Consider the following 13354-nt stretch of genomic DNA (forward strand, 5'->3'; position numbering starts at 1 on the left):
TAATGTGGATGATGACGTGGCCATCAACCACGTTAATTGTGTATTGACCATATCAAAATATTGTAAAAATATTAAAAATAGTAAAATTATTTAAAATATACAAAATTGTAAAGAATATTTAAATTACTAAAAATAAAAATTGTAAAAAAATATTGTTAGAAACATTTTAAAATTGTAAAAAAAAGTTATTAAAAATTATAAAATATTATTTAAAATTAAAAAATTAACTTCAACTTTCTCTATAAATTCCAAAATAATACAAGGAGATTTTTTATGTTGTCTTCTACTTTCTTTTCTTACTTTATTATGGCATTACTATTCTCATATTCATAGTCTTCAAACAGTAACAACATATGATTCGATTAAAAATTATAAAATTATTTAAAAATCGTGAGCTAGCCAATTAAATGTTTAAATGCCACTTATTCACAATTTTTAATAATTATTTGCAATTTTTAATAAATTTCACAATTTTTATGATCTTTACAAATTTTAAATAGTGTTTTATAATTTTAATAATTTTTTACAATTTTAAAATATTTTTAACAATATTTTTTTTTTAAAGTTCTAATATTTTTTACAATTTTTATATATTTTAAATATTCTTTTACGATTTTTAATAAATTTTACAATCTTTTGGTTTAATCAACACGACCAATGGTCGCATCATCGTCCACGTTAGTGGTTCATGGGGACACATGATGTGTTTTGATTGGTTTCTTTTTCTTTTTAACACCATTAACGGCAGGGGCCAAAAAGTGTAATAGAATTATAGTTTAAGTACAAAAATAAAACAAAAAAAAGTTTAAGTAACAAAATGAGTAAATGGGTATAGTTCGGGGGCCAAACAGTCAATAAAGCCGAATGGGAATGGGGAGCTGTGTTAAAATACTTCGGCTGAAGGAGGGCGGTGAAGTCCATGGACGTAACAGCCTATCAGTGGTTGAAGCTGGGCTAACCCCAAATTCTTATAGTCTTGGGTTAAGGCTAAAAGCCGAAATAGATAATCTATATGATCTAAAACTTGTAGTAGTTGTTTGGGCCTATTACATCATACCTAAAACCCCAGAAGATTTGGTGAAGTGGTTTTGTTGAGGATGAAGCAACCCTTGGTTTGGACTTGGAGTGCCAAGATCACCTGATTCAAGTTATAGTAATTAATGCGTAGCCTGGGAATGAAAATGACGCCCATTGTCCCTCCACACCTGCATCGTGCCTTGCTTAGCTACCCTCCAAGCATACCATGATTGTTATTCTAAACCATCTTTACATTGATCCAAGACCCAGAGTGAGGCACCAACATTCGTATTGGCATTTGCGTTCGCTCAGGGCATCGATTCCAAGTATGTTACTGCGCTGCTGTACAAATCAGTTCCAAGATTTACGTTGGGTTGCTTGCTTGGTTTGTCCTTGTGATGGTATTAGTTGCAATGGACTCAAACACTACTTAATTAGCATTTAGCACAAACAATATTTATTGGTTGGTCGACCATTTAACCTCGAACTTAATATTAACTAGGGACTGGTTTTATATATTATAGATTTTGACATATCAGTTATGTTGTGAAGTTGCTAATAGATCTGATAGCCATACTGGAAATCACATAGTGTTCTATCACAGGCGAAGACTTTTGTGCTGCTAACACCTCGATCATCCGATTAGAAACAGGTGCTTTGAAATGAGCCAGCTACCATCAAGCTTATCTTCAATCTTCAACCCTTTTTTTAATGAAGAAAAATTATTTTGAGATTAATCACAACATATGAAAAAGATTGGTTTATCATGTGATGATATGCATTTCTGGGTTAGGACGATGCATGAATTCTAAAAAATATTTTGAACAATGTACTTGTGTACGGTGGGAATTTTATCAAGCATTTCAAACAATGTTTTTCCACTTTTATATATATATATATATGTATTAGTTAGCAATGCAGAAGTCAATGCTCCTGATGGTGTATTAATCATAGTTCACGCTTAATGGCCACTCGAGATAATGTTGAGGTGGATTCTTATGGTCAACGTTAATTACTTTAACTGTAGTTGCCTTGGCTAGCTAACTTGATGAAATCTTGTCATCAAACTTAAAACAGTTTTGATTAGTATAACTAAACTTTGGTCCTTTTCCTTTTCTATGGTTGGCTATGATTGATAGATCAATTAAAAGTTATCATATAGTGAATAAGAGCTGGCATTTATCTTAAAATGTCGATTAAATGCTTTACGACATTTCTGAAATTAATCATTCCACGACTCTTATATATTATTCTAGTCAAAGTGTATGAAATGCATCAGTTGACATATAAAGAAAAAGGAATTGTTAATTCAGTGCAGATTTTCGCTTCTAAAAGCTGGTAAGCTTTATCCATTTCCTAGTAAGCAATGTGATGAGGGATGAATTAAACATGTTATAATGGAGTTTTTATTAATATTACACAACAATATCCTCCATCTTTTTTTCCTTTTTTCAACTTCTAGATACCTTAACTATCAGACTCTCGCTCTTGAAAGATGCAAACAAATTCAAGCGGAGTTACTTTCCTCTTCATCTCCATAAAATTCCAACCATAGGGTACACTTCCAAAAGCTCTCGGAGCCTGTGAAAGGGCAAGACTGAGATATATCATATAGTTTCTGTCTGCATCAATAAACTGGTAAGAAAAAGTAGCAAACTATGGGGAAGAAAGAAAAACAAAACTCTAGTTTATGCATTAAGAAATAATGAATCATTTGACTTATGAACAAGTATGAAATTGTGGGCATTATTTTTATGCTTTTTTTTATTAATATTTCAACTTTGGAGACTGAATTAATTTGCATCGAAATTATTTGCTATATGTGAATTTTGCTCAAGTTAACGAGGGATTTGAGTTGCCAAACTAGCCCAAGTAGGGATGGACATGTATATTTTATTAATTTTATCCTGTTTTTGAGAATTTAAGTATAGGTAATTAAGTAAGTTTGTCAAACATTGATCTGTCAAGGCTTCTCCTTTAGTTTAGGTTAACATAATAAACAAGTGTGATTTCAGAAACCTTTAGCAACATGTAGAGGATGAGATCACGAGGTTAGCATGTGTACTTCCACTTGTTCCAGGAGATTGCTATTACCATTTGTCAAGCTGTAAGTATCTGACCTCATCAAATGCAATAATAATAAACTAAAATATAGGAAACAAAATACTAAAAGTAACTAAAGCAATACATACATCCAAATTTATACTGGCTTGGACCTTTTGAAACACATATATCTATATCTATATATATTTCTAGTTTTGCCGACCTATTAAATTATATTTAATATCTATCAACAAAAAAATCGTAAGAGCCTGCTGGACTACTATTTGCATTTTAAAGATGGAAAGCTAGGATTTGCCTTTCTTTTTCCTTGCTTTGATTTAGAGAAACAGAAATTCTTATCAAGCTACACATGAATGTTTTTGGATGGAGGATTATCCTACTTCACTACAACACTAAATTATGATTGATGCCATTAATACTTCACTTCAATAAAATATTTATTTTCAAAAAAGAAAAAAAGAAAAGAAAAAGAAAGTGAGATTGATCACTGGCCATAAAATTGACATATCATTGGAAGAATTACAGCTTCAATGAAACATAGAAAATCACAAAAGCCCTATATTAATCAAGGTCTTATTTATTAGGGTAAGCATTGGTAGCTGGACCACAAACGTCATTAGTTGGTTAAATCTCTGTAATCAACTTAATTAATTACTTGTAGCTACTCGGCCGTCGAGTCCGAAGCAGTCCATCTCTGCCAGGGAAAATGTTAATGCCCTATAGTGCCCTTGTTTCTCAAGTGCCATTGATTATTCATGTTGATAATATGAGGTTAGGTTGGTAGTTTAAGCAGCTGGTGGACCCCTCTACAGAGTACTAATTGATCCCTTGAATATATGATGAGACATTTTCCCTTTAGCTTGATGCGGCGAAGTGGATTAATCTTTTTATATAATAATTTTTAAATTATCTTTCTAACTGTTGGGAATCTCCATTAGCTCTTTAAACAGCTCTTAAATGTCAAAGGCATTCTCATATAAATACCAATCAAGTTTTCTTTAGTCTAAACAACAATAAAGGAACTTCCTTTCTACACTTTTCCTGCTTTGGCATATAGAGAGGGAAAGGACCAATTTAGAAAAGAGAGACAATGAGTGACATTGAGGGATCTCCAGGAAGCTCCATGCATGGAGTCACCGGAAGGGAACCGGCTTTTGCCTTATCAGTAGCTTCACCAATGGTCCCAACTGATACAACAGCTAAGTTTGACTTGCCTGTGGATTCGGAGCACAAAGCCAAAGTCTTCAAGCTTTTTTCTTTTGCTAATCCCCACATGAGAACTTTTCACTTGTCATGGATCTCCTTCTTCACTTGCTTCGTCTCCACCTTTGCTGCCGCACCCCTTGTTCCCATTATTCGTGACAACCTCAATTTAAAGAAGCAAGATATTGGGAACGCTGGGGTTGCTTCTGTTTCCGGAAGTATATTTTCAAGGCTAGTTATGGGTGCTGTTTGTGACCTTTTGGGACCTCGTTATGGTTGCGCATTTTTGGTCATGTTATCAGCTCCAACCGTCTTTTGCATGTCGTTTGTTTCGGACGCTGGAGGGTATATCGCTGTTCGGTTCATGATCGGCTTCTCCCTAGCAACATTTGTGTCTTGCCAGTACTGGATGAGCACGATGTTTAATAGCAAGATCATTGGGCTGGTCAATGGAACTGCAGCCGGATGGGGTAACATGGGAGGAGGTGCGACTCAGTTGTTGATGCCCTTAGTTTATGACATTATTCGTCATGCTGGAGCAACTCCATTCACTGCTTGGAGAATCGCTTTCTTCATTCCTGGATGTCTTCATATCATCATGGGGATCCTGGTCTTAACACTTGGCCAGGACTTGCCCGATGGGAACCTAAGCAGTCTACAAAAGAAGGGTGATGTTGCTAAGGATAAATTCGGCAAGGCAAGTGTTTTTATTTAATTTCCCAGCAAAATTTCCATGATGACAATTGCTTGCGATTGCTAAAAAGGAAATGGTGTTTATCATTTCAGGTGCTATGGTATGCCATCACAAATTACAGGACCTGGATTTTTGTCCTTCTTTATGGCTACTCTATGGGAGTTGAACTGTCAACAGATAATGTCATTGCTGAATATTTCTTTGACAGGTAAGTCTCCCTGCAAAAACTATACATATTTATTTTAGTTCCAAAAAAAAAGTACTAACAAAAAAATCTAATGTAATTAAACCAACAGGTTCGATCTCAAACTCCACACAGCCGGAATTATTGCTGCCACCTTTGGTATGGCAAACATTGTTGCTCGACCCTTCGGTGGTTATGCTTCGGACAAAGCAGCCCAGTTGTTTGGGATGAGAGGCAGGCTGTGGGTCCTATGGATCCTGCAAACATGTGGAGGTGTCTTCTGCATCTGGTTAGGCCGTGCCGATACACTTCCCGTTGCTGTCTTGGCAATGATCCTCTTCTCCATTGGAGCTCAAGCTGCGTGCGGAGCCACTTTTGGGATCATCCCATTCATTTCACGACGATCTTTGGGAATCATTTCAGGTCTAACAGGTGCAGGTGGAAACTTCGGGTCCGGACTGACGCAGCTAATATTCTTCTCAACCTCAAGATTTTCCACAGCGGCAGGTCTTACTTGGATGGGAGTCATGATCGTGGCTTGCACTCTTCCCGTGAGCCTGGTTCATTTCCCCCAGTGGGGTAGCATGTTTCTTCCGCCTTCAAAAGATGAAAACAAATCCACCGAAGAACATTACTACTCCTCAGAGTGGAACGAGGACGAAAAGAAACAGGGCAAGCACTCCGCAAGTCTCAAGTTTGCCGAGAACAGCCGGTCTGAGCGTGGAAAGCGCGTGGACTCAGCACCAACCCCGCCCAATGCAACACCGTCCCAGGTTTAACCTATCCAGGCGTGAAACACTAGATATTACAAATTAATCATTCTTGTTGAATAATGGGAAGGGTTATTGTACCGTGTTGTATTCTGAATCTGAACCTTTGCCTTTTCATCTCTTTTGCTTCTTGGGAAGCCCTTCTTGTTTCATTTTTTAAAAATGAAGCTTAGTTGTTTAGATGCAACATTAATACTATTATAATATCCATAAATTGGATTCCAAGTTAATGAAGAAAAGAATCTAAACGGGAATTGTTTATTGATGTGCGTGGCAGTGGCAATCTTAATTTTTTAATATCAGGGGAAAGTTGACTTGTCTTTCATTGCGAAACACAAATAGAGTTTTGTCTATGCATACGTAAGCACAACATATTAAAAAAGATGTAGGGCTGGGCTAGTTGGGAAAAGGGAAACAAAAGAGTCCTCCTGATTCATACTCAGGACACTGCTCACAACATTAGTGAAATGGGATATTTGGTTTTATATTACAACTTTGCAACCACAATTCTATTTGTAAAATTTTCGCTGTAAGAAAATGGTGAAGTCCAGCATTTACTGCGCCCCAACAAATCAATGTTTTATATATAAATTAACTATTTACCTATTTTTCTTATTCAACTTTTTATATTAAGTAAAAATTCAAATGATTATCAAACACATTTAAAATCTTAAATGTAATGAAAATTTTAATAATTTATCAAACACCCTCAACTTTATAAACTTTTTAAAAATACATATTTTTAGAATTTTAAAAAATTAGAATTTTCTAAAATTTTATCTTTTATTTTATAGAATTTTATATATTTTTTACTTTTTCTTTTGAATTATTTATGTTTTATATAATTTTTGGCCATTTATATTTTGTACAATTTTTCTTTTACAATTATTTCATAGAAATGACGAAACAGCTCAATGTATATGACATGTTGTGTCCATGATATGGATAAAACAATGCCACATGGTGCTTTGTCATAGATAAAAAAATTTCATTTGGTTTTATAATGTATTTTAAATTAAACGTTATGATTAGATTTGTTAATGGGACATGTTATTCACGCAAATTTGATTTAAAATTTAAGAAGGTTTAGATAAAAATAATAGATTCGAAAAATGAGTTTTGAATAAAAAATTAAGTCCGTTTAAAAATATGAGTGAGTTTAAGCTTGATTATTTAAAGCCCAAGCCTAACTTGTTTTTCAAGTTTGTAATGTTTATATTATATAATCTATAACACATAAAAATTAAACCAATAGTAATATATAGTACTATTATAATGTAAACATTAACAAAATTTAAAATCACTATATATAAAACTATAATAGATAAAAATATTAAAATATTAAATATTAAATTAAAATAAATATTTTAAAATTTAAAAAATTGAACAAACTTAAAATGAGATTGGATTAATTATTTACAAATATGAACGTGTTTAAGTAAAATTTTATATTCATATATTGAGCTGAACTAAATTTGAGTAAGCTAACCCGACTCAACCCATAAACACTTCTAATTGTGATAGAATGTAAATTTAGATACTAAAAAAAAAAAAACACTGCAGAAATGAAAAGGAAATATTGTTGAGAGACTAAACCACGGGCTTTTAAAAACATTAAAAAGATAACTTCTAATTTTTACCTAAAAGAAAAAAAGAGGACTTCTAATTTCAACTTTACTCAGTGATTAAGGCACACTATTTTTGGCTGCGAATCTAACTTTCTAAATTAATCTGAGACGATATAAGTGTATGAGTATAAAAATGGTATATTCAGCAAAGGATGTTCCAACTATCACGGCATAGAGCTCCTGCTACAATAATTTTTATATATATGGCCTTTTCATATAAATCAAATGGCAATTAGGTTATTCAAAGTCCACTTTTGATTTAGATATTATGAGGATGGTAGGCAAATATTATAATTAACCTGACCTTCTGTAATATAGTGCACCACAGGTCGATAGTCAAACATGTTTACAACCACCATCCAGCAGCAACAGAATAGTGGGAACCCTGTTTTATTGGGAAAATCATAGAACTATGATTGGTTCTTAGTAGTTCACAAGTTGATGGGATATCATATTGTGAGAAAACAAACTGACCCTTTGGGATATACGATAAGGCCCACCCCTGGGCCCCAAGTTCAAACAATCACAATAACTAGGAATCTCTGCTGCTACCCTCCCAGGGCTTTTACAAAGTTAACGACCAATTCCTTGTTATACAACATCAGCACTTCCTACCACACTTTGTCTACCTCCTTTCCTGTTGCCTACTAATTATCTCTTTGGAGGGGCAGAAATGGCAGAAATTGAAGGTCACCAGAAAGCTCCATGTATGAAGTGAAGCTTCTCAAGTACTTTAGGTACATGCATGAAACAAGGTATCTTATATCATCTCTGAAACACAAAATTAATTTACTTCTATTCCTTAGTTGAAACATGATTCTCGCCTTCCATTGGGCAGCAACATTTTGGGCAAAAACACAACATTGCTGTTCGAGCAAAACTAGCTTAACTTTCCACTCCCTCCACAAGTAGTACAAGATCGTGTAGAAGAACATTTTGTGCAGTAGCTCCATTTCTTGGGAAGTCTGAAATGATTCAGCTCCAATGCTCAACATTTATAGCATCAATTGATACACAGGGGAAGAATGAATGAGGATATATATATAGAGAGAGAGAGAGAGAATACCCAGCTGTGTATCGAGTGGCCATATTCTTTGCAGTCAGTCTTGCCCTTTCTGCACTTTCTTCTGACATTTTTTTCAACACAAATCCTTCACCTCTACATTCTGAACATATCCCAGAACCCTCACAATCTTCACACGTTCTCAAAGGAACCTTCAATCTCAAAGGAAAGAACAAAGGTCAAGGCTTCGGCAACATGCCAAACCAAATGCACTTGAGGAACGCACAAGGAAAATTTTACTTGCTTCAATGTTTATGAAATCAACATTTTTAAAATCAAAGGAGGAAACATGAAGAGTACTAACCTCAGTTGCATCAGAAGCTTTAGTTCTCCTAACAAGAAATGTTGCTGCCGCTCCCACAACTGTTGCAGCAATTGCAACTGAAGCAGCCGTTTCCGGCAGTGCCAAAGATGGCGTGGCTAATTTTCGTCTATGTTCTTTTGGTTTTGCAGTAATCAAGGAAAAGGCTCTATGATCTAGTGCACTCTGGACTTTTGGCCACGAATCTCCTAGTGCTTCACAACATCATAAGGAAATATCAGCAAAAGCAACCTCCAACTTAACAAAACAGTATCATCATCTATAAATTGCTAAAGAATCACAGCTTACTTGACCGACGCCCTTTTACTTTTTTTTATATTATCCAGGGTCAATCAAATTAGCTCGCAAAACTCAAGCAAACTGACAATTTTCCACAATCTATCAATCAAATAACACTCCAACAACGCAGATAAACTGCATTCTGTCAGGTTAAATGAAATGAAAATCCAAATCCAACTTAAAGAACAGAACAGACAAGAAACAAGGGCCCAATTCCCAGGGGAAAGGAATCGAGTTTCTATCTTACTCAAAGCATCTAAGTTATTTGTGGAAAGAAATTAGGGCATATCAAAGGTTTGCCTTTAGTAATCTATTAATTCTTTGATTCAATCACAATTTTTATGGAACTAACACCATCGGTTGAATGGGAGAAAAGACTTGTAAGATGGTCAAATTGAGAGAATCATATGATAGCCCAGAGCAATGAAATCAGATTAACAAACACAAGGATTTGCTCCTCCAAAAATCATTAGCAGTAATGAAACCAATCAAGTACTACACTGACATGGGCCATGACCTTCAGCTTCTATAATCCAGCAGACCTAAAGCCTCTTAATAATGACAATTAATCATAGATATAAAGGTCTAAACCAGAAAGATTAAAACCAAAGCATTTACTTCACCCAGAACTCTCACTGAAACAACAATCTCCAACTACCATTTAAATCTAGTGTCTCCCCCCACAGCGCAACCAACCCTATTCTAATGTTCCGTTCACCCGCCACGACCATCAATAGCTTGAAAATACAAGTTCAAGCAACCATCTTTAGCTTAAATGATTGCAGCGTTAAATCACAAACCTTTCTTGATAAATATTACAATAAAGGAATACAATAAAACAACCACCCATATAGCTTCATATATTCAGATAAAACAACAACCCCGTGGAGACCAAGGCCTAATCTTTAATGGTTAATTGTCGATTTCTCATTACAAGGACTCTCATTGTTTCAAATTTAGGTGCATCTATTACAGCCAACTACTTCCAGTTATTTTCATAAAGCTTGAGTGGTTAAGCTCGTAATAAAGAGAGAGAAAATGAAAATTAACAAAGTCTACCTCAAATTTCTTATGTGTATATATATATATATATATATATCAAAATAAATGAGAGTTATAGTTTGTTGAGACTTACTCCTGCAGTAGGATGTAAAGGTTAAAGTCTGAAGCGAGAGCTCCATGGGTCTTTTATTTTAGCTAACAGAACAACTGGTTTTTTCGAGTCTCAAGTCTCTTATCTACGCTGTCGTGTAAAATAACAAGTTAGCCCTCATTCAGCAATAAAATTACGTAAATACCACCCACATCTACAATTGACAACATATCCAACTATTAATCCTCTGGACATCAACATGTTGACATTTTAGTTTTACAGCATTAACCAACACCAAACCCGAATTTTAACAACAGAACCCCCCCATAGCCATAGGTAACCCTGAAGTGTATCAACTTTGCTTGCTGTTTGATAAAGTTCATACTTCTTTGGTTTCAGTTTCAAGGCAAGCATAGCAATAACTCTATACTAAGCTGTTGCTGAATATTGCTTTTATGTTTCAACCAGTTCAAAACTTAATGTGCATTTAAGTGAAGGGCCACAAATTCTAGACAGCTATTCAATATATATCGGCACAAAGCTTCAAGATGCATAGACAAAACGTGAAACTAGTCCCCGATTTGCACCCTGGAAAAATTGCAGGACTGGTTGAGAATTACTCTACGAAGTTAATGCATCTAAATTTAATAAATGTCAACACCTCTAGATATAAATCGTTTTTAATTTTGACATTAACGGTGCACCTTTCTCTCACCTACTTCTAAACTCCTATAGATTAAAATACTTATTCTGCCAGTAACATTGCCAACCAACCCTTAATTGATTAGAGGCGAGTAATTTTAAGCATAACCCTTATGTGGGTTAGCTTCCATTCACCTACATTGGACAAGTGGCTTATATATTTAATGCATCCATGTTGGCAGAGAAAAAGGAGACTGGGCCTTGATATGAAAATGTCGACCTACATTTGAATAGTAATATCACACATTTGGGAGGAGTTTGTTTTGATGCTTCAGTTCTGAGTTCTATTCTATTGCAAAAATGAGTAGATTGCAGGACAGGATTTATGTTATCCGGTTGAACTGATAAATGCCCTGATGACAAATAATATTACACAGCGATCGATATTATTGGTATTAATGCAAGAGGCAAGCAACAATGAATACCAGAAGTTGGGAAGAAGCTTGAGGCAAACCCTGCCATCTATCACAGACAAAAACCAATAAAATCAGTGGTCTGTTTCTAAATATTTGAAAAATGATTTCCAAAAAATAGATTAATTTAAAAAAAGAAAATTGATATCTTTAAGTATTTAGATGATTCTAGTAAAATATTTTGCATTTTCCGACAAAATTTCTTGAAATCGTTTTTAAAAGTTGATTTTATTAAAACAAACACAAATATTCTAGTACCATTTCTTTTTTACATTCAAATTTGATTTTATAATAATTAATATCATATATATATATATAAACTTAATAACAAATAATATCTAATTAAAACTTAATTTAAATTAAGTATATTATATATACAAGAGTGGATAGTGATATGTTAATTTAAACAAATATTCATATTTTATACTATAAAATATTTGTTATTAAATATTTATAAATAGTAATATATAAATATTATTAAAATATTAATGCTAAATTTTTGATAATATATTAAGAATATTATTTAAATTTCAAATTTATTATATTAAAATAATAAATTATATTAATAATTCAATATGTATGTTTAATAATATTAAACATTATAACCAACAACTTTTGACCCAATAACAAGAGTGTTTTGTTTAATAATAACGAATACTATAATATTTGATATTAATATTTAAATTTTTAAAATTTAAGTAAAAACTTATTATTAATATATAATAATATATTTCATTTAAATTAATTTTATATAAAATTAAAATGATTTATAAACTAGTTATTTTTCAAAAATAATTTAGAATTTTAAAATCATAAATCATTTTTGGTAAAATAAACACATTTATTTATGGCTACTTAATTGGGTTGTAGTAATAATTGATTATTTGCATGCAATGAGCGTATATTGTCTAAGCCAAAGGAAGTACTGACTGAATTAAAATATATTACTGTTCTAAATGAAAAAAATAAAAAAGTTTGAAGTAATGAAACAGTCTACATTTTGGTTTGATCATGTAATAAAAGAATCTCACGGACATCCCAATTTCTAAAGTAAAAAAAAAAAAAAAAAAACTACCCAACCAAACCCACCTCACCAAGTCACCATCACACCTCAATCTTCGAAACTAATGCAACGCCATAGCTGTGATGTCATTACCCTTCTTTATTTTGAGCTGCTCACGAGCCTATTTAATAAGATCACCCTTTGCCACTTTGTTTGCAAACCATCTTTCGAAAGCCTTTTGCTATCATAAAAACACCCTGTCGAAACCTCTCCAACTCACCCAAGGAAACCGAAGCATTACGAGGAGAACACAAAAGAACAGGAGAAACATTACGATCCCTCCTAATTCCAATAATGCCTGCCACTAAATGTTGCATCGTTTTCATCTGTCTCCTCTTGATGTTTTCTTCTTCTTGGGATGTTGCAATGGGTGGTCGGTACATCCCATCGAGTGTTCCGAGCACAATGAGGCCTGCATCCGTGGATTACGTGAAGATGAACCCTCAAGTGCTACTGAATCACAAGCACAAGGTTTCCCATGAGAAGGAAGTAAAGGGTTGCATGCCAAAAGGGTTTCGCCGTTCATCAGCTCCAAGCCGCTATGTTAACTATCAAACTCTTGGTTCTTCTTGTGCTACAAAAGCGCACTGAGCTGATCAGAAGCCTTTATCATGCCATATACTTTTGTCTGATTTTAAGAGAACTACGTATGTATAATAAGAGTTCGATTTGCATCATTATTATTATTAATTTTTGAGGGGAGGCATAATGCGCAAGTGTTTGAGCATATATGTATGTTGCCAACATATATATATTTTTGGCTGTCCTAGTTTTCTGCTTAAAGTAAATATTGGAGTGAGCTTATATGTACAAGGAGGTAGGTGTTTTAGTAATAAGATGGTTAAAGAATTTAAAACAT

At 33.8% G+C, this 13354-nt stretch overlaps 2 protein-coding genes across 2 annotated transcripts; one reads left to right on the forward strand and one right to left on the reverse strand.

The window, feature by feature from the left end:
- Positions 1-4069: 4069 nt before the first annotated feature.
- On the forward strand, positions 4070-6186 carry LOC108485687 (high-affinity nitrate transporter 2.1-like). The gene is made up of 3 exons (XM_017789540.2): positions 4070-4981; positions 5071-5186; positions 5275-6186. The coding sequence occupies exons 1-3, from the start codon at positions 4172-4174 to the stop codon at positions 5939-5941; spliced, it is 1593 nt and encodes a 530-aa protein (XP_017645029.1). The 5' UTR covers positions 4070-4171; the 3' UTR covers positions 5942-6186.
- Positions 6187-7905: 1719 nt separating this feature from the next.
- LOC108484461 (uncharacterized) lies at positions 7906-10514 on the reverse strand. The gene is made up of 4 exons (XM_017788253.2): positions 10360-10514; positions 8928-9139; positions 8627-8775; positions 7906-8525 (listed from the first exon to the last, which is right to left on the reverse strand). Exons 1-4 carry the CDS (start codon positions 10403-10405, stop codon positions 8441-8443), a joined length of 492 nt encoding a protein of 163 aa, XP_017643742.1. The 5' UTR covers positions 10406-10514; the 3' UTR covers positions 7906-8440.
- Between the last annotated feature and the right edge of the window lie 2840 nt (positions 10515-13354).

The sequence above is a fragment of the Gossypium arboreum genome, chromosome 5, assembly GCF_025698485.1.
Source record: "Gossypium arboreum isolate Shixiya-1 chromosome 5, ASM2569848v2, whole genome shotgun sequence".
NCBI classification, from domain to species: domain Eukaryota; kingdom Viridiplantae; phylum Streptophyta; class Magnoliopsida; order Malvales; family Malvaceae; genus Gossypium; species Gossypium arboreum.

Coding starts and splice junctions, on each gene's coding strand:
- LOC108485687 (XM_017789540.2), top strand. CDS start 4,172: ATGAGTGACATTGAGGGATCTCCAGGAAGCTCCATGCATGGAGTCACC. Junction 4,982..5,070: donor CTAAGGATAAATTCGGCAAG/GCAAGTGTTTTT, acceptor TTATCATTTCAG/GTGCTATGGTATGCCATCAC. Junction 5,187..5,274: donor GCTGAATATTTCTTTGACAG/GTAAGTCTCCCT, acceptor TTAAACCAACAG/GTTCGATCTCAAACTCCACA.
- LOC108484461 (XM_017788253.2), bottom strand. CDS start 10,405: ATGGAGCTCTCGCTTCAGACTTTAACCTTTACATCCTACTGCAGGA. Junction 9,140..10,359: donor CTTTACATCCTACTGCAGGA/GTAAGTCTCAAC, acceptor GATGTTGTGAAG/CACTAGGAGATTCGTGGCCA. Junction 8,526..8,626: donor GCCACTCGATACACAGCTGG/GTATTCTCTCTC, acceptor GAATCATTTCAG/ACTTCCCAAGAAATGGAGCT.